The following is a 27,784-nucleotide window of genomic DNA, read 5'->3' as shown; positions in this document are numbered from 1 at the left end:
TTGATGATTATAAATTAAACAAAAATCTAATCTAAACTTTAGGTTTAGAGTATTAAATTTACGTTCAATGATATGTTCTAATAGTAATACATAGTAATTTTTTTATTTAAGCATTTTCGTAAAATACTCGAGTGTTATCTACGAAGATGCTCTCCTTTTTTTGTGGGTAGGGTGTTATAAATAATTTGTGATGCTAAGAGTAAAATAATACAAGAATATGTTGTGATTCTAACTGCCGTTACCGTGTAGAAATGGAAGTAAAAACGGGAGTTATTTTTATTTTGTGTCTTATTTCCTTCAGTTCTGCTTACGATAAAGGTACACAAAACTTATTTTATGTTTGTTTATTAAGTTTAGAATGTTACTCATCATTTTATACAATTTTAGCGTCATTTTATGGGGCCAGTTACATTTCGTATCCACTCCAAGAAGCCAAAGGGGTAACAGACATTAACTTTAGGTTTAGAACACATTTATCAGATGCCTTATTGCTCCTTGCTGCTGGTAAAACTGATTACTGTATGGTAAGTTGTAAAACAGTTAGAAGAAACTTGTTTTATTTATATTGTTGTCATTTCTGGTTCAAGTTGTTTATTATCATTATTTCATTCGGCATTATTTAGATCCGTTTGGAAAGTGGAAGGTTAAAGTTACATATTAACTTGGGGGCTGGTGAAAGTGAACTGTCATCTCCTAAAGGACTACATCTAAATGACTCACAGTGGCATCATGTTAATATCATAAGAAGAGAAGCAAATCTAACACTTAAGGTATGCTAGACACATAATGAACATTTTTTTTCTAGGCCATTAAATACAAGAAATTGTATACTGAAAATACTTAGAAAGTAATTTGCTAGTTTCAGATAGTTACCTCTATATAAAAATATTTCTTAAGACTTATCTTGGTGTCTTTGAAAAGACTTACTTAAAGAAAGAGGGAAAACAAGATTCCGCAGGTTAAGCAACCAACATAAATTCCCTCATATATGTATATATGTCGTTTTGTAATCTTATTAATCTCCAATAGCAGATGTATATATCATTTTATACGAAATTGACAAGTGTGTATAAACTGAATTAATTTTTAACTTTCAACTTATATTGTTTTGCCGGAAATTGAAGCTTTATAACATATACAATTGACCTTCAATAGGTAACTATTATGTTCACTCTGACGCAACAGAATAATTTATTCACCTATTGTTGAACTTATTAGTTACACAATTTTTCCATTACCTTATCTAAACACTGATATGGAAAATGAGTATTTCTTCCCAAAATTGTACAATTTTACAAAAAATTACGGCTTGTAGATGCAACTTTAAGGTGTCCTAATAATTTACATAAATCAATTTCACTTTACTTTAATTCTATTACAAAACTTCAACTGAATAGTGAGCCTACGAAGTAATAAAAATTGTCACACTTTTAAAATACAATAATTATTATGTTTAAATTAATATTACACTCGCATATTATTATCACTCTCACGCTTTATTAGGTAATTTCACAAAAATCTCACTTCAACAATTTGCTAGTTAGCGATTTCTGCAAACAATAAACATACATTAAAACATCAAAGAACTTTGTATCAAAGGCTTGTGACGATCAAATTTGATTCGTATCATCGTAGCTCTTATAGTAAATAAAACTATAAATGGATGTGACCAAGTCGTTTTCTTAAATATTAAATTTATAACCATTCTTTTCGTTTAGATTTGTATTTAAATTAAATAATGTCTATCTAGAAATCCGGCACAAAACGACGCTTGATAATCAATTTCTCAAAAACTTAAAGCTCTATTACACTTCAACGAATTGATGTAAATGAGTTATGAGTCCTGAATATGGAGTGCATAATAATTTACTATAATTTTATGCACGTAACCTTTTAAAGCGATAGCCGAGTTTTTATTGAAATTTTTAGCTTCATGTGCACATACAGAATCTTTAATAAATATTATTTCAAAACCTTACGTAATATCATTCAATCTCTATAACAGGTTTCACTAATTTTCTACTAGTATATTGAATATTTAAAATATTCAAAAACATACACATATTTGAAATGTCAATGCAATCAATCTATACGTAACAAACTTTCGATATTTTTATGATAAACGACTTTACAATATAAAAGAATTAAAGAAAATAATTATTAGAAATAACTAACTGATTATCGTCAGCTTTATGCGCTCACAAGTTATGGTGAAGTTGAGATTTGCAAGTTTTCTTAAAAGGCACGCCGCCGTACGTTGTTTACTTGATAAACGTATGTTGAGTCACGCAAGTGAAGCATCTGATTATGCCATTGACATCGTTTATTATTTTTAGGTCGACGACAGTACAGTGAAGAAGAAGTTGCCAGGACGATTCTTCGAACTAAATATTCATTTCGGCTTGTTTCTTGGTGGTCAAGGCGATTTTTCAGAGTTGTTCCTTGGTCACATGGAGAACTTTCGTGGGTGCATGGAAGACGTAAGTTTTCAGTTTAATCATAATTGTGGTAATAGTTTTTTAATTAGATAGAAATTATCACGTTTTGTTTTTCTTAGGTATTTTATAATGGCGTTAAAATAATAGAAAAGGCTCGAAGTCGCAGTGCATCTGTACACGTCGAAGGAGTTACTTGGAATTGTGCCCCGGAATTTGATGCAGATTTGAATTCCGATATAAGTTTTGTTGATGAGGGAGCGTATATGGTTTTACCCAAAATTAACTCTAGAGCGGGCAGCAGGTAATTATATGCCAAATTTACTTTATTAAACCGTTATTTGTTACAAACATACTTCGATTACTCGAAACATAACACACGCACATGGGTGATTGATTCCTTAAAATTTTCTTCTGTTAAATTCCGTTTCGCGCCACTACTCAGTGACAGAGATGTAGAAATATATATCCCACTTACTTGTGTAATACGGAAACTTATATTTATTTACTAGGTGGCAAATCGAATTCAAAACGATAACACCCAACGCTGTTATTCTATATAATCCCGGTGGTGGACGAGGTTCAGATTTCTTGGCTGTAGAAATATTAGAAGGGGTTGTTCGAGTTAAAATGGCTCGAGGTCAGATAGCCCACACGGTCAGGGTCAACGATGGACAGTGGCACAAACTACATCTCTTGTTCAACCCCTCAATGATAGAGGTAAGAATATTTTAATTGATTTATTTTATAGCATTGCGACTTATTCATGATTATTACAATAACTGGATTACGATGCGACTAAAAATACAAAGTAACGTAATGAAATACGGGAAATTTCAATTGTTGAAATAATTAATTGGTTAAGGCTGAAATATACAAAGGGTACATCTAATTGCGTATAAATTACTTTATTTGCTATTTATTATTAAAAACATTTTCTTAAATAGTAAGTATTGTTTAAAAAAAACTATATTATAAATATTTGAAACTGAAAACCGTAACTACTATAATGTTATAGGTGTTTAAATACTCATTTAAAAAGATTAAAGTGTTACAAAGCTTAAAGATGCTAGGAAGATATCATTTAAATATATAGAACAGACTTTCAAATGGATTTACGCTCTACTTAAACACAATTCACAGGCATCAAACTAATACGGCTTTAAATGTCAGCTGGATGTCCGCATAATGTAAAATGCAGCTTTTGCCTTTAAAATCGTTGGTACGGAGATATCCCTGACTTTAAACCGCTATTGTCTACCTAGACTTCAACGTTTGATAGCAATCTTATGTGAAGATAGTTGAGCTGCAAAATTGCAATATTATAATGAAAACAGCTCTTTTGTTATAATGACTTTCTGCTGGCGTAGTTTTGTATATAATTTAATACTGATAAAATTTCAAACGTAAAGTATACATTCAACGATTTTATAGACATACTATAACACTTCAAATAGTTATTGAAGTTCATATCACCGTAGTATCACTTCGAAAGTATACGTAGAACTAACTAATGAGGCTGTTAGTTGTAAAAATGAGATGTTAAACTTTTAAATTTTGCATCGCATTTTAAATAACTAGTTTGCTGTGCTGTTTTGCGAATTTGCGTATTTTATTGAATTGTTACTTTATGTTACTCCTCTCGCCTAGCTAGCACTATAGTCAATAATTAGAAATATCATATACAATACTCATAGTTGACGATATAAACAATTATATGTCATAATGAAAATCATAATTAATTTAATTATTATGTGTAACGTCAAAGGCGACTGCAATGTGGTTTCATTCTCTTTGTCTCTATATAGCTGTCCTAATGGATTGAAACTTTTCAATTATAATTATGTAAATAATTGGTAATAATTGTTGCACGTCGATATTTGTGTGACATTTATTAAAATTTTCACAAAAGCTTAATTTAATTACAGCGACGGTGTTCAAAGTATCGGTTTTTCCAATTCGCGGAATGTAAAATAATTTTTGTACAACCAATCTCGCGATGGACGGGTTTATTTATTTTGAATATTTGTTCATACATTTCAGATATTTTATCTAACACTGTAGGTTATTGAAACAAATATTGACTGTATCGGTTGTTTTAAAGCATAAAAAGTTAATAGTTATGATATGAATTCTATATACAGGGTTATTGGTAGTTCGACGTGTTCCCGTTGAGTAATAGGGGTTTTATACAATAATTTTAACTCCCATAAGTGGGGGTGAACAAAATTGAAGCATTTTTATCATTGTTATCTTGTTTTTTTAGCTTTTATAAAAATAAGCCAACACGCAACATCCATGCAAAATTTCATTTAAAAAAAGGATCAATTTTAATGTATTCTTTTTAATTTATAAAAACGTTCAACACAGTTAATTTATCAACATTTAAACAACAACTATCGGTTCAAATTTTAAAATGCCACCTTCCGCCAATCGCAACCCGCCATTCACTCCACTAATTGTTAATTGCTTTTAATCTAAACTGTTACTGGTTCTAAATCTAAAAGTCAGCATAATATATATCTCAAATTAAAAACTATTTATTAAGGGTAAAAGATGAATGTATTCAATTGTACCGACCAATGTACTTTGTACTAATATAGTTTCGTAGAATTACGCTTCAGAGCATTAATCTGTTGCCGTTGTTAATTACATAACAATACTCTTTGAATTTTATTTGTTAAACGTTTTCACGCGAAAATTGATTAAAGTTTTATATTGAAAAATAATTACTTTTAAAACACATTTTAGCCAGGCAAATAAATACAAAAGCTTAAAGCTGCGAAATATGACGTTCGAAATAATTGAATTGAAATGTCGGTAAACATTTTTGCTCTGAATGCACAGTTTGCCCTCTAGGTTTATTTTTTTTATTTTCACATTTAAAATTTTGACCATTTTTTTTTAGTGAAATTGTTACATATTTTTTTAATAATTCGGACTTTTTATTTATCTTGCCTACGTATAAAAACACAGTTTCGTCCGGTTTAACGCTCGTGATTGATTGCATAGCGCAACACGTAAGCAGGAAGTTCGATTCCCAACTGAGCGTTTTCTAAGGCAGTTTTTGCCGCGCACCACCACTATGTGGAACCAGCTGCCCACTGAAGTATTTCCGAACCAATTCGACTTAGGGTCCTTCAAGAAAAGTGCGTACCAATTCTTGAAAGGCCGGGAACGCACTTGCGAGCCTTCTGGCAATGTGAGTGTCCTTGGGCGGCGGTATCGCTTCACATCAGGTGAGCCTCTTGCCCGTTTGCCTGCTATTACATAAAAAAAACCAATTTATGTGTCGGTTTGGAATATTAGGTAAGGTATATAAGCGTGATCATTAGCTCTCTTTAAACATAAATCAAATAGACAAAGATGCCTACCCCATGCCCTTTTACTTTAAACAACATTAGTTACTTTTTAAACGGCCTGTTGAAAGTTACTTTATTTTATTTATTGAAAGTTTCCTATTTTTGTTCCTCGAACCTGGTGATAAAACTAATATGTACGATATATATATAACAGAGATATATGAACATCAGAGTAGTAATGGTCCAGGTACCAGCTAGCTATAACATTTATCTAATTCTTTATGTTACATACTTTATTATCATTGATCAAAAGTAATTAAATTATAAGATGTAATGGTTGAAACGATGAACTTTTCGCTAAATATAGACTTGTACCAGCTGAGCTTTTCAGTCTAAAAGGTGTTTTCGCGGTACGAATTCAAATTGTATGCATATAGTATTGAATTTGTATTTTATTCGATTGTGAACAATAGTCTATTTTATTAATTATCGTTTTTAAATAAAAGGGGTTTTACGTTTCCTTTATGTGTTAGTTTATTACGAGGTTGTGTTAGAGCTAATAGGGCCTATAATGACGTATTGAGGTTGAAATATGCTTTGTACTGGTAGATGAAGGCTATGTACTAATAAAGCGTAAACTAAATGATATACATTTATATAATAATAAATATAATAACTTTTATATTACTATAGCTTATTGGAATACATTTATTTAGTAAAACGAATGTAATCATATGTAGTCAAATAACATTTTAATCATAATGTCGTTTAAAGGATACTTGGAAATGTTGTTGCGCTTTATTGAAGTAGGAATTTAATAACATTGATAAAACAGTCGCAAACAGTAAATGTGAAATATATGAAACGGTCAGCGGTAAAACTTTATCTCATAGCAAATGTTTTCAACATGTCGATTCGCTTTGATTGTTCTATATCTATAGGACATTTTACTCATTTGAACTTTATTGCAAAAATGCGAATATTATAAATGCGGTTTTGTCGAATGTAACGATACTATTGAACAAACTTGGCGTGTTTAATGCGAATGGTATTTTGCTTTTCTCAACCGAAATACTTGTGAGATTTACTCTTACTTATTGAAATTCGAGTTCGAGTACTGAGAATGTGGAAGGTGTTAATGGCCGAAAACAAAACCTATTAAATTATAAAGTCTGACAGCTCGGCAAACGTTGCAAGACAACCGCGTTATACGTTCCGCAGCTTGTGTTTGTTATGCAAAAACTCCTAGTGTTCTATGAATATTTATAGACTTACTTTCACACATAACATATAATATTTGCGTGCGTTAAATATACTTTGCTGATGTGCATTTTGCAATTTTTTTAGAAACATTTAGTGCAATATTTCTTAATTAATAGGTATACTATATGAAGCGATGCGAAAACGTAAAAATGAATATGCGAAATATTTATATTCTGTGTGTAAAACTTTGCCAATAGTATTTTATAGTCGACATCCATTTTATTATTTCGCACTCTATATTTTTATTGCATTTATAAAATAAATATCAGAAAACTTTATATGATGGTGAAATATAAATTGGTTACATTCATATGTTTTTTCAGTTATCAGTGGACAATATAGCGATGAGTACTCGAATTGAAAGTGGTGGAACTAGATACTTAGATTTATCGGATACCTTTTACTTAGGAGGTATCGAGTCGGACAAACGACAAAGAGCGTTCTCTAAGGGAGTAAAAGCGGCTGATTCAAGTATAATGGTGAGAATTTAATGTATTACCTTAGATTTTGATTTGATTTTCTTATTTGGTGATTACGTCACAGTAAGTATCTACGTATTTACACATATTACCCATTTTCGAGGATTTATGACGTTACAAACGTTTATGAACTATTATTTTTGATAGCTTTGCTTACTTTTGCTGACAAGAGGAAGGAGGTGGGAATAAATTGCAGTAAATCTGCTGACGTAATACTTGAACCGGATTCCTTCCTTGCGTATAAAGAAAATAATTAAACATTCAACCTTAATACGGGAGAAAATTGAATGTGTTAGAAAAACCCATTTCAGACAGAGCTATATACTAGATTTCGTGAACATAGCCCAAGTATTTTTCAGGCATTACCACACAAGTAGCGTCTGTTTTCGAGGAAACCTCTGCTTCACAATGCCCGTGTGTATTAGTTGCTGTAACAAAAATAAATTGTTGCTCATGAGTTTACTTACAATAGTTAATCCTTTGTTTACTACTGTTTGTAATATTTGGTTAAATTTAAAACCTAATTTGATCGCTGCTCAGGTCAGTATTCAAAATTAAAACTGTTAGTTTTCGCTAAACCATGTTAATTTCCAGGGTTGCATCAAGCCAATTGAAGTTGAAGACAAAATATTTGGCCTCCCAAACGCAGTGGTAACTTGTGGGGTGACACCAAAATGTGTTTGGTGGTATCCCTGCCACTCGAGTCCCAGTCCGCCTTGCGTGCCTAAAGCTATATGTGGGCAACATGGTGTTGATCATTTTACTTGCAAATGTGATAATGAATTGTGTATCAACCCGGATTATGCTGAAAAATATAAGGTAATGTATCTGTGTAATCAGTCTAGTGGATCAAGAGGGCTTGAAAGTACCAACTGTGTGTTTAGGGTGGCTGGCATTTTATTACGACGCCCGATGAATACTAGCTAGTGCAGTGTACGAAAACATTCTGAGCATATCTTCAACATAGAAATCGACAAAGTATCAGACAAAGACGGCTAACTTATTAAGAAGTAGTTTTAATGTAAGAAAAATATCTCATGATCTATTAGAAGGCTTCGGTACTTCATACAACGGCTGATATCATATACGTTAAGAGTCGTTATAAAATATCACTTAATACGTTAAATAGTGATCTGGGTCTTTAATCAAAAGTAGTCCAGAACTTCAATGATCAAGTAAAGACGACTTGCGTTCCGTTCGCTTGTAATTAATCAACAATATCTAAACTCTAATACGCATTGACATGCGACATCATGCGTCATTTATTTATTCACAAATACGCCATTTTTAACGATAAATATTTTAAAGGTTTTAAACATACAATTACCAGAAGCCGTTTTCTTAATAGCCATATAATGTTTTCGAGGTACGTTTTTAAATCATAGTATGTTAACAACATAGGCTTCACAAATAAGTCGGTCCTGCGAAAATTCGAGAAAGCTATTAATCTTCGCACAAGCGGAGATTGAGTGCTTGTTGACGCTGGATTGAACGAGTAGAATACAAAAAGGTTATGTTTCAGGTCCTGGAAGTTTTTAAATATACATTCTTACAAACTGCATTTTCAGGTGTTTTCGAAATCGAGCAGTGAACTGGAACTCGTCGCTTTATACCCTTTAAGCGTCCAAGAAGGGGGAGTTACAGTGATAACGACACAGAATATAGACGTTATTCTGGATCATCATAAATATGGAGTTCGACCTTCGGGTGTATTGTTACACGTGGCACAAAAACCTCAACATGGAAGGATAGCGGTTGACTTAACATCGCAAAGAATATCGCAATATACAAATTATATTGAAGGCGACAAGTCTAAACAGTTCTTTTCATTGTTGGATTTGTCAAGAGATAAGGTTATTTTATATTATTTTTAAGTTTATATTCTGCGTGTGTAACTACACCAGGAACTATTTATTGCCTATTTACAATACGTAAACATGGGCAATAAATTCACAACCAATGTATTAGCGTCGAAAATTATATAATATTTGCATATTTCAGGTTAGATACGTGCACGATGGTTCAGAAAATCACCAAGACGCGATAGTTCTAGAGATGGAACTTATCCCTGAAACTAAATTTACATTGCCTAGTTATCTTCAAGGACGTAACACGTTTGTTCTTCACGTTAATATAACTCCTGTCAATGATCCACCAGTACTCAATTTGCTACCCGGAAAGGTTTTAAGACTAACTCAGGTAGGGGTTAACATTTGCGTCGACTTCTTTATCTGTTTATTGTAATTCATTCAAATTAATTAGGCTTACTGGTTCATATTTTCAACTCATGATAAATTTTAATGTTATTTTGGTTAAAGGACGACAAAGTTTTGATTTCTTTGAAAACATATATTGTTCTATACACACTTCATGTAACGACACTCGTCGTTAATAATTTTGTAGTTTAAAATTTAATAAAGTTACAAATATATCACACATATAAATTAGAACAATTTATTAGATCTAAATCAGTATTACGCTGCTGAAGCACTGCCTCGCAGAATAACGTAATTTAATAACCCAAATGCACCAAAATAAATGTACTATGTACACGCATGTTGCATTTAACAATTTACATCAAGGAAAGTTTGTTTATTTCAGAGTGTTCGATGTGCTTCAATTAATTTGTATCAGTTGCTTTTGAGTAGTTGCATGTTTTGATTTGGCACGAGACATCAATGATAGTGCTGTGAGTATGATTACTAAAACATTAGATGTTAAAGGGAGAAACCAGTTCAATGTTTAAAATATAAATTTACTTTTATATATAGACCTACTACTGAGTGTAAGTAGATTGTAGCGTACAATTCTTGTGCAGCGCTCGGTCCTAATGTGGGGTGATTAGGAAACCATACCCAGCACACAGCTAACTAAACAACAGCTATATACTATTACTATATATAAATATATAAATGTTAAATTCTATATACAGTGTAAGTTCTATATAACGGCACTGAAGAGACTGTGCATTTTATAGCTTTATAGAGAGATGTCGTTAAATAGAGAGAAGTAAAACTTATTAATTATGGTAAACAACAGTCTACACGTGCAAGCAATCCTAATTTGCAAACAAAAGAATGAATTTCGTATGCATGTTCCCGACAGTCGATAATTGATTGCGCGCTCGCATAGTAAAGCGACAAAAGGACGTACACAGCTGCGCAGTTTTTACTAATTGTAGCAAGTTAAAAAGTTCTTTATTACAACATTTTTATCGTTATTGAGACTGGGTGTAATGCTATGTAGAGTTTATCATTGTATGGAAGACTAAATAAACCGACTACAGCCAATTGATTTCGACGCTTTAAAGTGTTCATAGTTAAATCGAGGGACGTTACAGGGAGTTTACACTGTATTTATTTATTTGATATAATTTACACCACAAATCGTAATTATTACAATTATTATTATTATTACTATTTACACAAAATAACCGAGTGCACTTATAATATTTTAATTTGTCTTCATTTTTAGTGTAGCCTCAAATAATTCAGCACTATAAACGATAATAATCAATACCGTACGGAGTTAAGTTAATAATTATATTGGATTCTCTCTTTAGTAAATAAAATTAATGGCATCCTTTAGCGATACATTCGCATTAAATATATATTTTTACAAATTATTCCTTGTTAATACTCCTTGTCCCCTAAAAACACAACATGTTTCGAAACTTGGCCGAAAACCCGGCGTTTATACATAAAATACATTTGGTCATTGTTATAAATATTAGGTCCTATAATCAATACCGTACGGAGTTAAGTTAATAATTATATTGGATTCTCTCTTTAGTAGTTAAAATTAATGGCATCCTTTAGCGATACATTCGCATTAAATATATATTTTTACAAATTATTCCTTGTTAATACTCCTTGTCCCCTAAAAACACAACATGTTTCGAAACTTGGCCGAAAATCCGGCGTTTATACATAAAATACATTTGGTCATTGTTATAAATATTAGGTCCTTACACATGAAATTGGCGTTTTGTATGGGAGGAACAAAAAGTAGAATATTTTTAAATATAATATATTTAATTAATCAAAGTATGAACCATTGTTTTCTATGCACTTTTGCCATCTCATAGGTAGTTCATTGATCCCTTTACTAAAAAAACTAGTCGGACGGGAATCAATAAAATCTGTGAAGGCGATTTGGACTGCCCCATCATAGTTAAATTTTTCCCTTGCAAGAAGTTGTCCAAATTTCGAAAAAAATGGTAATCTGTTGGAGCAAGGTCCGGGGAGTACGGAGGATGTCTTAGACATATCAATAGAAGCTCTTCTAATTTGGTAGCCGTCTGTTGTGCAGTGTGCAGTGGTTGTCGTGAAGTAGCAGTGGCGTGGAGCGATTGACCAGCCTAGGTTGTTTCGCCGCTAGCTTTTCCATCATGGTTTGCAATTGCTGACAATAGACATCAGTCGTAATAGTCTGGCCTGATTTGAGAAAACTGCAATGAACAATACCGGCACTAGTCCACCAAACGCTTACAAGTAACCTTTTTGGGGTTCATTTTCGCTTGGGGCAGGATTTGGCTGGCTGGCCAGGATCTAACCATTGCGCTGAGCGCTTCCGATTATAGTAAAGAATCCATTTTTCATCACAGGTAATGATTCGGTTTAAAATACCTTCATTATTGTGCCGGTTCAGTAATGTAACGCAGCAGTCGACGCGCGTTTGCCGGTTTGCTTCAGTCAATTCGTGAGGTACCCACCTTTCAAGCTTTTTGATCTTCCCAATTTGCTTCAAGTGAATTAAAACAGTTTTATCACTAACACCGCAGCTTGCAGCTAACTCGGATGTGGTTTGCGATGGATCCGCTTCCACAATAGTCTTAAATACTTCATTATCAACTTGGGTCTCAGGCCGTCCAAGGGGCTTGTTCTGCAGGTCGAAATTTCCAGAACGAAAACGTTGGAACCAAAAACGAACTGTGTTTCCTTTTACAACATGACCGCCATACACATCATTCACCCTTCGAGTCGTTTCCGCAGCACTAGTGCCACGGCGGAACTCGTACTCTTAAATAAATGCGATACTTTAAGTTTTCCATTTTGTTAAATGAGTGACGCAAACAGAAAAAAAACCAATGAATGACGGTCATCGAAGCACAAATACATGAGTAAATAGCTGTACAAATTTGAATTTGAAATTCCTAAGCAAAGAGGAGGTATTTGAGGTCAAAGTGGCCAGTACGACAAAACGCCAATTTCATATGTAAGGACCTAATATTAAATATATCTGTTACATCTGTTGCCTTGTACAAAAGGTGAACGAGGCTTATTTATACGAATAATAGGATTATAAATACCCACAGTTAGTTGGGTATATAACCAGGACAGTTACAAGTAAATGCGTAATATAATTGCAAACTAAAACTAAACCTAAAAGCATGACTGCAAATATACAACAATTTCACATAACATATCGTCTAACATTTCATATGGTCGTGTGAATAGTCAAAACTAAAGCTTACCTAGTCCAGCCATAAGTTCTGTTACAAATAAAATGCATTTTTTTAAATAAAGTAATATAATAGTATTAAAATTTATACCCTACATATGTAATAGAGTCTCAAAAAAAAATCTAAAAAATCTTGTATTCGAAATGGCCACCTTATATATATATATATATATATAGCAGGCCTTTAATCTTTTTGGCCACGTATCTGTGGATTTACTTACTCATTCCTTCGGAAATTTCGCCACTGCTTGCTGCAAAGATTTTTCAAGAGACTCAATGTCGCTTTTTTCCGGTAAAGAGGTTATCGCGATAGAAGGCGTTTCGATCGATAAGATTTTTTGCTTCCTGATAAGGTTTCGACGAATTCTGGCTTTAACAGCATTAACAGCCTTTGTAGTTCTAACAGCACGCGGCAGCACCGACCTTTTTTGGTCTTCGACAGACGAAGACTTAATCTATCTGCTGATAGTACGATATACGAACATACCTGCTGATACCAAGCTTTTGAAGTGTCTGGAATGTGACCGACGGTTTCATACCCACTTTGAGAACTACCCACGATCACTGCAATCGTATTTTATTTAACACCCAACTCCATAGTGTAATTTGATAATGAACACGAAAAAATATGTGAAATGGCGTTTGAAATGAAAAAAATAAGTTTTTAAAATAATATACGTTTTCCAAATTAAAAATAATTAAAAAGTTGAAATTTTTTTTATGTAACAGTATTTATGGCCCAATTTAAGAATGCGCCTGGTCTGTCATATCTAGAAACTCGGCCTTGTTTTACTTGAAACTGGCAAAGTTAAAACTATTGCCTTAATATTTAAAAAAAAACTCGGCCTTGTTTCGTTTATGTATTATTTTTAGAGAAGGCCGTTCATGGCAATTTTGTTGATTATAATACATTTGTTTTTATTATATCTATAAAAATGTTGCAAGTTATTGGCAATTCAAAAATTATATACTCGATATAGAAAATGATTCTCATCTAGACGCACACGACAAATTTCAATGATTTCGTAATGGTAAGTAACGAAAGAAGAAAATGATATCGATTTTGCATTATATAATAACCATTCTACTATAATACTAATACTTAACCATTTATCATAATAGATACTTAAATACTTACAAATACAGTTTCATTTTTACAGGGTACGAGAAAAGTAATAACTTCGGAAATATTAAAAGCTGAAGATCCCGACACCCCACCTGTAGACTTATTATATACTATTATTCACGGAAAAAGCGAATCGAGCAGGTAATATATATTGAGTCATAATTATGAATAAAAAATACTGCATTTAACTCTTTTGTATGAAAGTCGCAAATTAAATTGTATTGTTTGCGAAAATTACTCCATCGATTGCTACAGCCAATAGGTTTGGAGGTCCTGGGTTGATTTGCGGCGAAAAAATATTGTTTTGACTTAGAGGGATCCATTTGGAAGTCAAGCGTTGTTGTTCTATTTATAATTTTATTTTCAGTGGTCACATAGAAATGTCTGGACAGCCGGTAGATTCCTTTACACAGCAAGATATAGATTCGGGCATCATTTCCTTTGTCCATGGGACGACGAGCGATAAACAACTCAATAAAACGTCTCTACGACTGACCTTACAGGTATATTGAAAAACAAAATCGGGTATATATTTGTAACTTTTAACATGTAGTGTTGTTGTGTGTTTCAAATATCACGTTACAAAGTGACAATTTTTGAGAATCCCAAGTACGAATCTAAACTTATGTATGTTCACAAATTGTAACTGAACTAAAAGTTATATTTAGATGATCTTATATTTCGACTTATAACAGTCACATTAACATCAAAATCTGTGTAGTAGTTTGATATTGTATCAACGCAAATCTTGAAGGTACATATATATAATTATATATTATAAATTAAAATAATAGGTCGGTTTATTTTTGAAATTAATTTTATAGGTATCCGATGGAATCGAAACTAGTGGTCCAGGCGTTCTCCGAATATCAATTGTGCCTTTACAAGTAAGGCTTATTAACAACACGGGACTGCAATTAGTTCATAATTCCTATGCAATAATAAGTGCTGATAACCTCACATTTACGACAAACGCTGACGAAACGAATGTACCAGTCAGGTGAGTGTTATAAATATATATTCATTTAGCCTTCTGTAATTTTAATTTCGTCAGTAATTGAATTCAGGAATCGGGTTTGTGCTTGAATAAAAGATAGTGGATAAATGGGAGAGATGTTTGCTTGCTTCATATAAAATTTTAAAGGCCGTATTTGTCTATAAGTCATTTTGATTCCATTTACCTGTACATGTGATCTCTCTCTATGTTAATTTATTATATAACAATTTTTTAATGCTGCTTGCACGCTAGATATAAATTAATATGCCTATGGTATTTAGTCCTTATCTATAATTAATGTATATCCGCTAGCGGTTATTTATTTATTTACAGCTTGTACTTGCGACAAAGGCCTTATCTAAATGTAATGTTCTAGCCGTTCAAATCTATTTTTTTTTTGCTTTTTTCCCATTATGAGCCGTCCATCTCTACTCTAGTTTTTGATATGTGGTGTAGGCGACTTTAAATTTCTGTTTTTATTTTAATAATTTTATTTTATCTTTACACTTTACTCCTGTGGTACTTTTACCATACTATTTATACATAATACAATAAATATATTACAAAAATAAAATGCCTTTAGGTACGACATAGTGAAGCCGCCTCAATTTGGTGTTGTCGAACGTCTAAGAGTTTTGGACGGCACATGGCAGACCGTCGATTCATTTACAAGTGAAATGGTAATGTTTGGACGTGTGAGATATATGCATCTCTTGGGAAGCCCAACTCATGATGAATTTAAGGTATGTTTTTAACAAGCAATAATGTAGCTAATGTCTAACATTTTAAAAAACTTTTAGATTTTTTAATATACAGAAAAATATATATAAATTTATATAATTATATTAATATACGGTAATTCTTTAATTACATATATCATTTCGAGCAAAGTGAGATTGCTTATTTCGTAAAACAATTTAAGTTTAGACAAGTTCTATGTTCAATATTCGAAAAATATTATAAGAATTATTTGTTATTAATTTCAGTTTAAAGCCTCCGTTGGATCTATACGAACGAACACATTATACGATTTTCGATTGACGTTTATTAAACTCGAACTATATCAAACGATAAATGAGGAATTACTCCTCAATAACACACGGGAGGCATTTATATCTTCACAGCATTTGAGATTCCGAACGAGACCGCTGTCATTGTCCGGAGATAGAATCACCTTCACATTATTAAAACCACCCAAATATGGAATTCTACATTTGTCTTCTGGCACACATCACTTACAAATATATAGTACTTTTACACAACAAAACATCAACAGTGATCAGTTATGGTATAGGCTTCACAGGCGAGCATATTCCCATATACAGGATGAATTCATGTTTATGGTAGGAGCGGCTGAGTGTGAAAATATCACAGGTGTTATGACGATACGGCACATTCCAGGCCCATCACCTTCCGATCGTACTGGAAGGTTCCACACGACTCTAGAAAGATTACAAGTCATGGAAGGTTCTAGAATGGCGATACCCGCGACTCATCTCAATTTCCGAACTGATTCCATTACAAATCTCGTGTTTAACATAACCCACCTTCCGAAACACGGTAAAATAGAGGTTATCAGTGAAAACTTAAAGATACTTAGAGATAACACAACGTATTTTACGTTAGTGGAACTAAATGCGGATAGAGTATACTATGCACATGATGATTCCGAGAGTCGACACGATTCGTTCCACTTCATGGCTTTAAGTCCTGAACCGGAAGACTTTCAATATGTTGGAGTGTTTCATATTGATATCATTTTAAAGAATGATAACAGTCCAGTAAGAATGAATGAGAACGTGTTCCATATAGTTCACGGAGGAGCGCGGTTGATAACATCGCGCGACTTGAGTTACGCTGACTTGGATCTCGATACGAAGCTATCAGATATAACGTATACGGTTCAAAGGTTTACTAAAGACCCGCCGAATGGAGGTGTGTTCAGAGCTGACAACCCCTCGGAACAAATAGCGCAGTTCACGCAAGATGACATAAATAAAAATCTCATATTATTCAAGCATCAGGGAAAAGAGAATGGGAAACTGTCGTTTTGGGTGTCCGATGGGTTGTTTGATGTCAATGGTAATTTAGAAGTGCAAGCTTCACCACCGTTTATAAGGATGTTCCCTTCAAATGGGTCGATTGTTGAAAATGGCAAGGCAGTTGTTATTTCTACTAGAGATATGCAAGTAAGTTCCATCTGATATATATCTTTCGTCTAACACTTAATATGATTTTAACATTAGTGCTGTACAACTGACATATGTACTGAAATAAAGAAAAAATATTTTCTATTGCAAATAACATTTATTAGTTTTACAGTGTATTAGTATTTTACATAAATATAAAACATAAAAAGCTTACTCGAAGTGGTCTCCAATGGTTGCAATACAGTCCTTTAGCGTTGAGGCCAGTTATCAATAAAAGCACACACTCTTTCCATGGGAAAATTCTTCGTACTCTCTAAAGCTGACCATATATCATAATTAATTTAGATCGGCACTAGACGACGGCCAGTCTCTCATGAAGTTCGAAACGTTCCTTTCGGTTCTAGGCGTTATCTTTATCTCCCGAGATAAAATCTTTTGCTTTCGGACAGGATTTATTTCTTTCTTTTGGTTGTATTAATAGCCCCGGGACGCATCACATACATAATACCAAGCGTATGGAGAGTTTTAAAAATTGCATTTGGCTCCATACCTACTTTGTGTAATGCATTCACAGCGATTCTGTTATGTTCTCAGATTTCAAATTCAAATGTTATGTTTTGATAATTTTTAATTGTAACAGTATTGGACCAGATTGTAATAAATGTCTTTAAGCATAATACGACCAAATAAGAAATACTTTTTAATATGAGTAATTAATTGTAAACTGTAAAAACAAACAATGTGAGTCAATTAACCTTTGGCAGAGCTTTTACATGTCTGTTTATACATATTATTATTTATATTTTTTCTTTGGATTTTATTTTATTTATTGAGTTTTTTTCTTCTTGTACTTTACCCTCTGTAGGTGTTTCTTTTTTTATATCCCCATATTAGGGTTGCCTGGAAGAAATCTCTTGTTAGATATAGAGCCGCCTGTTGCCTAATAACTTATATAACCTACTGACTTTTTTTTATTTGTATAAATTATGTATATTATGGTAACAAAGTAAATAAATAAAACACAAACGCAATAAAATACAAAGTTATTTTAAATTCCTGAAATTGTTAGAGTAATAAGGAAATTTAATATTTTTTATTTATTTTTGTTATTATTATATATTAGGTGGACACAAATATGAATTGCTTGGAAGAGGACATTCGTTATGAAATAATTCAACAGCCGAGACATGGGTCTATAGAAGTTGGCGAAGGACAGGGAGCTATAACATTTACACAACTCGACGTGGCAGCTGGTAGAGTATCTTACAGGCACAGAGAACCCAAAATGCCCACAGATGCGTTTAGGTTCGTATTATATCTATGAATTGCATAAATATTTGACACAGAACTCATGCTATGCTCAAGCTTTGTCCTATAATTAATTTTTCCTATAGAACGCACGTTAATCAAAATTTAAAGTTTTACAGAAATTCAACTACTTTGATGTTTTAAAAGCGCATGCTAAAATGATGATTTATAATTTCTTAGCTTCATTACTATTAAATTAATGTTTCTGAATATTTGATCCTAAATTCTATCACTATCAAATGATAGTTTTTGCTATGCGATAAAAATATTCTCGCTTCAATAGCCTAAAAAGAATGTACGTAGAGCCTAATTGTATCTTGCGATTTTTAGATTTAAGGTTATGTGTCTGGAGGCATGGGGAGAAGGTATTTACGCGATAAAAATATACCCTTCAAGTTATTGGGAACCGTTAAAAGTATTGATGATCCGACCGTTAGTGGTTGAAGAATCGACAAGCGTGAATATTACAAGAGACATTTTAGAGGTTTGTATTTGTTATCCACACAGTACTATAAACCGTCTTACCCAAGCCAAGGCACAATTTTATGTCCATTGTTATTTAAGGCTTATAATGGAATACTATTATCGTTATTTTTTTAATAATGTTTTTAATTTACAAACATTCATAAGTGTTATGAATAAATATTCCTGACAATTTGAAGCTTATAGGACGTTTATGAACGTGGAAAGACTTATACCTATCGTTAATTAATTAAATAGTGTTAAAAATAATATATAAACGATCGTGGCTCCTTATGGCTCATTGCAGTTTAAGCACTAATAAATACAATATGAAGTTTATAATAAGAATAAGTTCTATAAAGTTTGCAATAAATCTTAGTTTAGTAAAATTAGAGGTAAATAATTTCTACATTTCAGGTAATGCATCCTCAAATTGAACCATCAAACATAGTGTACAAAGTCTCGGATGGGCCGTACTACGGTTGGCTTGAGGTTACAAACACACCAAACAGTCTCGAACTCGAAAACTATGAGGAGCCCATACACTCGACTATGTTCGACCAGTCTATTATAAACGCGAACCGACTGGTCTATGTACAGTCCGGCGTAAACCGGACACGGGACAAAATCAAAATGGACGTCACCAACGGAATCGTTTGGCTCAAGTCTTTGGAATTGATGATCATAATAATTCCAGAACATTTCTATGTAATGGCGACAAATATAAGTGTCGTGGAGGGGGATGTTGTTAGTATTAAACAGGATATGTTTAAGACTGTGACTGAGTATTATAAAGGGAAGGTTGTGTCGTATAAAGTGGTTGAGAAACCTAAATTCGGAAAGATCAATTTGGGCGATCAAGAGCTGACTTTGCTTCCGGTTTTGAAACTGAATACTGGGAATATACAGGTAATATTTATATTATAGTTTTTATGAAATATTTAGTGAGGACACATTGTTTTATTGATTACATTTTTCAAAAATCTAACACTTAAGCTACATGCACTTTTGGATATGTATGATAAAAGATTTCTTGATTAGAACATTACAAGTCGGTATTTAGACAACATTCTACGACATCCGTTGTTAAGTTAATTCGTTGTTAAGTCTCGAAAAGCCAAGGTAAGGGTTATGCCACAACCACTAACCACGCTTGTGATGAGTTATAAACAAAAATATCTTTGTAAACTATGAATTTTTCCGTCTAAAATTAATATTTCAATAACTAATGAATGTCTCTCCATACCATAACCTACTATTAAGCAGATATGTTACAATTTTTTTATGTATATTAATTTTAATACAGTATGTGAACGATGGTTCAGAAGAATCGCTGGATTCAATGAAATTGGTGGCCATCACTGACAACGGGAAGGAAAGTGAAGTTTTCCGTGTTATGATCAACATAGTTCCAGTTAACGATGAAACTCCTATAGTCGCTGCCAACACTGGCCTTTGTGTGTGGGAAGGCGGCACTTTCACCTTCACAAGAAATGAGTTATGTGAGTATGATATACATATATATATCTTTTATACGTAATCTTGTATTGCGTTGTATTTTTCTTGTCTCAAAAATGTTTGTGTAAGTATATGTGTGATATTGATATCGTACGCTGAGGACGGATTCCAAAACGTCGTATCTCATATCTCTACAAAACTACATTGAGACTTAAATCATGAAAATAAACTGTTCTAAACGTATTTGTACGGCATATATTTTAAACGAACTTTTATGCGAGTACCTTATTTTCTCGAACTTATAGATTAATATGTATTATTATTTTTCAGATGTAAACGATGTCGACACGCCATTAGAGAACGTAACGATTCGTGTTGTCGACATTGTATCGGGTTATATTGCGATACGGGGCGACCTCGAAACTCCTGTCTATCACTTCACACAGGGCGATATAGATAGTCGTAAAGTCATTTTTGTTCATACAAGTAAGCAATATTACTATTATTTTACAATCCGTTTACATCCCTAATGGGGAGCCGAAACCTTTTCCTGACTGATTGATAGAAAAGTAGGGGATCAGGCCTTCTTTCTTGAGTAATAAAAAAAAATTAGTTCCTCGAAGTTAAACCTACGGATTATTCGTTATATTAAGATATATTACTATAGGTAATCTTTAAAACAGTTTTAGGGTTACGCCTATTTCTATATAATAGTAAAATTTTGTTTTTCAGATGGAACGAAAGGAAAAATGATTTTCGACGTAACTGATGGCCTTCACGAGTTATCAAAAATTACTTTTCTTATAACAACCAAGTCGGTGTCTCTCAAATTGGCTAGGAAACACACGTTACGAGTGTTTCCTTTGATGAGAGAACCACTCAATAACTACCATTTAATGGCGAAGTGCTCTGACGCATCGAGAAATATTATATACAAAATAGAGAGAGCACCAACTCTAGGCAGGCTTATTATGTTGAATGGTGATAATCACCACAGATCTATTAAACAATTTACACAACAAGATATTAATAATACTTTAGTTTATTATGAGCACACTCATCCGTTCTCTACTTTATTTACAAATGATTCCTTCATTTTTTCCGTTGAAGCGGCACTTGCCAAACCAGTAACCGATCAAGTTTTTAACATAGATATATCTGTGTCTTCCGGCGGTCTTGCCAAATACGTTCACATACCGCAAATAAAAGTACAGGAAGGGGGAAATGTTGCCATCGTTGTTAACGTGACAAATGTTATTATGTACCTAGAGAATCAAGCCGGCTTAAGGCAACCTCAAATTGAAGCGCAGTGGTCCCAACCTACGCATGGAATATTGGAACCGTCACTATCTTCACTCACACAAACTCAATTGGAATCTGGTGTGGTCACATACAAACATGACGATTCAGACACAATAAAAGACAAAATTGACATGACTTTGTACTTATTGCCTGACTATGTACTCCTTTGTAATGTGACTATACCCATACATGTGCTGCCCCTTAACGACCAACCGTTTCGATTATTAACGGACTCGCCGCAAATACAAGTGGTTCATGGAGAAAATTACACTATTACTAAAAGCGATTTGCTTACTGAAGATGCTGATACAGTTCCGTCGGGAATACTATATGACATTATAAGTGGACCAACACAAGGGAGAATAGTTATGCTCGATAAAAATCAAAGCATAGATGAAGCACAGTCTATTAACAAATTCACCCAAGAAGATATTAATAGTGGCAAAATCATATACGAACATTCCGGGATGTTACAAACGGCAACGTTCTATTTCAGAGTATGGGATGGGGAATTCAAACCAACATATACCGTGTTTACAATTGACGTCATTCCTGTTATTTTGAATGCGACCTCATCTCATCCAATATATTTACAACAAGGTTCCAATGTTGCAACTGTATCCACAGATCAAATTTACATAGAAACGAACGCAATGAAATCTAAAGTATGGTACAATATCACGAGGCAGCCTGTACATGGAATGATTTATGTTGGCCGGAATCCAGTGACATACTTCTCACAGAAAGATCTAATCGATAAAGTCGTTATTTACATGCAAAATGATATGACAGTCGCAAATGACAGTTTTGAACTTATCTCTTACGTTCATAATAGCAATTCGACTCCGCCTTTTACTATACACGTTACAGTACAGCCGTTAATGATCTTGAGTGACCTGAAAGTAGAGAAAGAAAAGACAAAACTGACAGTTAAGAATCTGGATGCGTCCGAACTTGCAAAACTCACAGCGAGCGACCCAGTGTATACGTTGATTAAGAAGCCAAAATATGGGGTGATCAAGAAAATAATACGAAGCTCAGGCGAAAAAACCAGTGCAAGGGAAAGAGAGGTTGCATATTTTACACATGAAGATGTGAAGGCTGGTGTCATTTATTATGTAACTAAGAAGAAAGCTTATGAGTTAAATGGACTCGAAGATAGGTTTCATTTCCTATTGGCAGCGACTATATTCCAACCTGCTGCGGGGGAACTTAGAATGTTGATTGGCAATGGTCTGAAGAAGAATTTGCCAGGCCCTAATGACCCAGAGAGCCATGAGGGAGTACCGGTAAGATAATTATTTAAAACTATAATGAATTAAGTAATCATAATTGATATTTGTCATTTAATATTTTATTAATTAAATTGAAAATACCTCGGAATATACCAAGTCCACCTATAAGAATTTGATCCATGGTAAAATAAATAATTTCAGGTGGCTAACGGAAATTCCGGCTCATACTACTTAATGATATTAATGGCACTACTTGGGGTACTTCTTGCAATAATAGTCATATTTGGTATATTGAAATGTCGAAGATATCTGATGCGTGATCAGAATGCCTTAGTGAAAATTCATGGACAAAGTCAGGGGGCAGTGGCTCCTATACCTTTACCGAGACCGCCAGATCATCTGATGCCGTCGCCGACGCAAGCGACACCACCAATTAAAAGGTATATTAAATGTCAAATGTTTATTAATATTTTGTTTCAGTCGTATGCTTTTGATAGTTTATATTATTGTCTTTTGTTAAAATAGCTTTTACACATTAAGAAAAACATTTTTTAACGGATTAAAGCTATGTATTATTATTAAAAACTTATAATTATTTACATAATTCTAAATTTTAAATATTTTCCTACGTTTCGCGTGCTTTACAGCGTGCGTGGTCACGGTGACTGAAGACAAAAGGTCAAAAGTATCACAGCTGCAGAGAAATTTGTTTTATCTGTATTTATTGCCCCGATGTTGGTATCGACTAAAAGATGACGGGTTTTTGCAAAAATGACTCGCTAGTTAATATTACCTTGAATTTCCTTCTCCTTGATACTTTTAAAAATATTAATGTTTTACTTCAGATATGTATCGTCTGATCAATCGGTTCACACGGGTGCCAGTACGCCGTTGCCTTCGGGTGGTAGTGTGGCGTGCAAGGTTACACCATTAGCGGATGCGGCCATACCCGATCTTAACGCTCGGTACCCGTACGGTACTGATGATCATACTGACGTAAGTTTTCTGATAACATTTAATTCAGTGTATAGAGAGTATAGTGTTTGCGGCGAAATTTTACTGTCATTCCGAATATTAAATAAAAAAATAACTACTTCGGAATTTTTGACGTTGGTTTAAAAAATAATGTATAAAAATTTGTGGACCGTTATCCGACTCATCCGTGATTTATCACTTTCGACAGTATTGATTTTATTTGAAAATACATTTTTAAATTACTCAAAATTGTTTGTGTTTGTAAATACTAATGTCAACTGTCACCTGTCAAATGGCATTAATCTATAGATATTTTTTATCTTATCGTCGCGGAACGCCCAGAATCACTTATATTAAGCATTGAACCATTTAGGCAGGGCCTAAGTGATTTTAAAAGTCTAGTTTTAAATCCATTCTTTATTTATACAAATTCGTTATTAAGATAATAATGTAGGCATCATAATTAATCATGATCGAGTTGGTTTTATTAATACCTGTTTCGTGATCATCAAAAAGTCTGTAATTAGAATACTTTGTCGGTAATAGCGCGACTCATACACAAACAAACTATTTTTAAATAATAATAGCTTATGAAAAAATGTAGTCCTTCCATTTCTTTATATAGGTTTATAAGTGATCGATATCAATTTTGAATTTGTTCTTTTTATTTTCAACCTACAAATATTATCAGGCGGAGGATTGGAGTAGCTACGAAGCGAGTGAGTCTGCATACCCAATTAGAACACCGGGAGGAGCGCCTTCAAACCCGATGTTGAGACGCAACCAATACTGGGTCTGACCCCGGGATACACACTCCTTGCCGAGACTGCCGAAGCCAGGTAAAGAGTACTAATTAGAAACGTAAACAATCATCAATAGAAGCCAATATGAGCCCTTTACTTTTCACTACACTCATAAATTGTATTTTAACATTCTCGTTTCCGATAATGTCTAATAACATTGTCAAGTGTCATTTAGATTTATGGACCCAAGCCAAGTTTGTTTTTGTTAGCGTCGCAACCCCTCTGCCCCTAATTTTGGGTTAGTTCTAACATCATATTTTAAACCATTAAAGTCAGTTGTTATCCAGCTTTTCAAACAAAGAGTTTTATTTAAACATTTCCATACAAAAAATCGCCACCGTACGTAATTACCGTTAAATGTTATTTTACGATTACGATCACGTAGCCCACCTCTCCAACATAGCTCACACAGATAATGTTGTCTAATTTATTTATTAAGTTATGGATATAAAAATATCAGCCTCATTATTTTTTTTTTGCTTTTTTGTCTCAATTGAATCAGTTTAATAAAGTCTTTATAAGGTTATCAAAATATCACGATATCTAACAGAGCGTGGTTTATGAGATTGAATGAATGAAGATTTCCTCTAATTGTATTTATTAATTTAATTAAGTATTTTGCTTTATACGAAAGACACCACCTCCCATGGACAGTGCGTCCTTGCCTGATAGTACTGCTATTTATTAATAATATAAATAGTTTTTTTTTATTTATTTCAGTGACGATACCGTTTGAAGACGAAGCGTGCGTCACATTAAATCGTAACTTGCAGTCTCGGCGTGGCGTAGAATTAGTTCCTACACCTTTTCTACTTAGCAATTACAAAGTATCGAAATACCCAAGCTGTGAAATTACTCTCTGAACACGCCTCTAATGCATTAGTTTACTTGTCTATGAAACTGTATGTGTCAAAAATTGTGCCAAAGACAACAGTATTTTGTTATATAGGAAAATTGTTTGTGGTATGGGTGTTGTGTAGTTTATGATGAGATTTAGCTGCCTTAACGCATGATTGTGTATTAATTCTATGGTTTTATAGGATCAGTCCATTTAAATTTGTTTTTTTTTATTGTGAATTAATAGTGGCAATTATATAAGATAATTTGGATGCATTATCGCCATTTTGTGTTTTTCTGTACGTAAGCGTTATCTATACAACTGTAGTATTTGGTTTAAGATACCTTTATAAGTGTTTCTAACCTACTAAAGATTAATACTAATTGTAAAAGATTGGGTCTTTGTTACTCAATCAAGGCTGAATGTAAGATTTATATCACTTATTATTAGTATATATTTCAATCGAATAAAATGCGCTTGAGGACACAATTCCAACCACCAATAGAAATGACAAGTAAATTTGATAAAAAAATATGCTTGGACTGCTCCCAGTAAAATTACCATAGATGTTTATTATGATTATATAATGTTTATTATGTGTTCAACGTTGTCTTTAAGATATGCAATAATACACTTGGAAATTTTAAACTTTATAGAATTTTTCTTTAACTAATCAAAATTAACTTTGCATATATCTTGTTACGGTTTAGGATTTTGTGTATTTTTTTATACTTATTAAATATTTCTTTTCTAATTTCTACATTCAACTTTATACTGACTTGTCAACATGTTGTCAGTGCAGGTAGATTTTTTTATATATCCTGTATAGCTTTCTGCCTCTGCCTTCTCCAATTGCCTTAAAACTAATTTATGATGTCATTAATTGTCATAAATCCCTACGAATCTACCGCAATAGAATAGTCATAAACGCACATTTGCGTGAATTGTTTGTTTTTAATACGCATATCTAAAAAATAATAATAATAGAAGTTATATATACAAGTTACTATATACCAAACTACAAAACTGAAGTAAACACCAATTTTACCAAAGTTGTTATTTTAGACAACTAACTTATTTATACTTAAATGATGTTTCTTCGAATGTTATTCTAGTTTAAAATAAATTGGCTTAAATATCATATATTTATCAATGTTTTATAAATACAATGTTAAGCAAAGAGCATTAAAATTATAAATATTTTACTGTTTAACATAATATAAATTTATAGTTGAATTAGTTAAATCATTCCCATTTTGCCTACAATAGAATGTCTAGTTTCGTAATGCTTCATTTAACCTATATTAATTTTAGGATATTTAATATAAAAATAGCGCTATAGACTAATAAAAATCAATTTCAACGTGTGAAATGGTTTTTATTTTTATTTTTAAGTACACAGTAATAAAAATTATTAAGTTTTATATAAGTTATGCATGCTAACGTATATTAATTGAACTGTTAGATTAGTACACGAGTGTTCAGAAATTTCCAATGTGCCAATAATTCTCTATAATAAACATTGTTTTTATTCATGCCTTAATCCGATGGATACGCACAAACCTGTCAAGTGTTAAACACGAGTTCTTCCGTCATTCTATCGTTACGATATGGGGGTTTACATTTCATATATTATATTTAAATGATTTAATAACATTGTTTCTTTATTACAGCGTGAATTTGTCCGAAATATGCCAAAGTTAAAACAGTGAAAATTCATTATGTTTACGAATGGAGTTAGACTACAGTTAAAAGAAAAAATAACAAAGGATTGAATCGCGAGATTATTATCTGTCAATTAAATCACGATCCGTCCTTTTTTAATTGTAGATTAACTCCTTGTACCATTTGTGCATTAATACGGTCATGTCAAAAAACCATGTTACTGTTCCGGGTGATCAATAACCTCAAAGGCTCATTGAGTTGACGAAATTTTTATATTTAAGTAAAACCTTGTTTGAAGCTTTCGGCGTCAGTATGCGTTCAAGTTAATTGATGCCCCAATATAATGGTGAAGGGTTTACATGTAAACAGTTTTAAGGTTTTCGATACATGCAAAAAAAATCGTTTATTCAATGAATCTTGTACTAAACTTAAATGCACTTGGTACAGTCGAGTGGACGATAATCATTTCAAAGTTTACAAGTTGTTTAGAACTAATTCTTTAGACGATAGAACCCATGCTTGA

General features: G+C 32.9%; 1 protein-coding gene across 2 annotated transcripts; it reads left to right on the top strand.

Moving 5' to 3' along the window:
• LOC123718480 (chondroitin sulfate proteoglycan 4) lies at positions 1 to 27,743 on the top strand. Of its 2 annotated transcripts, XM_045675022.1 has the most exons (25): positions 1 to 318; positions 388 to 524; positions 624 to 770; positions 2,337 to 2,480; positions 2,558 to 2,739; positions 2,948 to 3,155; positions 7,324 to 7,479; positions 8,074 to 8,298; positions 9,048 to 9,332; positions 9,481 to 9,678; positions 14,103 to 14,209; positions 14,436 to 14,571; positions 14,893 to 15,068; positions 15,649 to 15,808; positions 16,052 to 17,254; positions 18,339 to 18,520; positions 18,854 to 19,007; positions 19,403 to 19,894; positions 20,292 to 20,487; positions 20,774 to 20,929; positions 21,176 to 23,034; positions 23,182 to 23,420; positions 23,826 to 23,976; positions 24,647 to 24,794; positions 25,479 to 27,743. In XM_045675022.1, exons 1-24 carry the CDS (start codon positions 252 to 254, stop codon positions 24,752 to 24,754), a joined length of 7,068 nt encoding a protein of 2,355 aa, XP_045530978.1. In that variant the 5' UTR covers positions 1 to 251; the 3' UTR covers positions 24,755 to 24,794; positions 25,479 to 27,743. The 2 variants fall into 2 exon arrangements, with proteins under 2 accessions (XP_045530978.1, XP_045530979.1); XM_045675023.1 differs by lacking the exons at positions 23,826 to 23,976; positions 24,647 to 24,794; positions 25,479 to 27,743 and having other exon boundaries at positions 23,286 to 23,411.
• The last annotated feature ends 41 nt before the right edge of the window (positions 27,744 to 27,784 follow it).

Source organism: Pieris brassicae, chromosome Z (assembly GCF_905147105.1).
Source record: "Pieris brassicae chromosome Z, ilPieBrab1.1, whole genome shotgun sequence".
Taxonomy (NCBI): Eukaryota; Metazoa; Arthropoda; class Insecta; order Lepidoptera; family Pieridae; genus Pieris; species Pieris brassicae.
Note: the sequence above shows the minus strand (reverse complement) of the source record. Positions and strands in the feature narration are given on the sequence as shown.

Bases quoted from the DNA above. Each gene is read 5' to 3' on its own strand.
- LOC123718480 (XM_045675022.1), top strand. From the start codon at position 252: ATGGAAGTAAAAACGGGAGTTATTTTTATTTTGTGTCTTATTTCCTTC. The intron at 17,255-18,338 runs GTAAGTTCCATC...ATTATATATTAG, and splicing joins TTTCTACTAGAGATATGCAA to GTGGACACAAATATGAATTG. The intron at 18,521-18,853 runs GTTCGTATTATA...TGCGATTTTTAG, and splicing joins ATGCCCACAGATGCGTTTAG to ATTTAAGGTTATGTGTCTGG.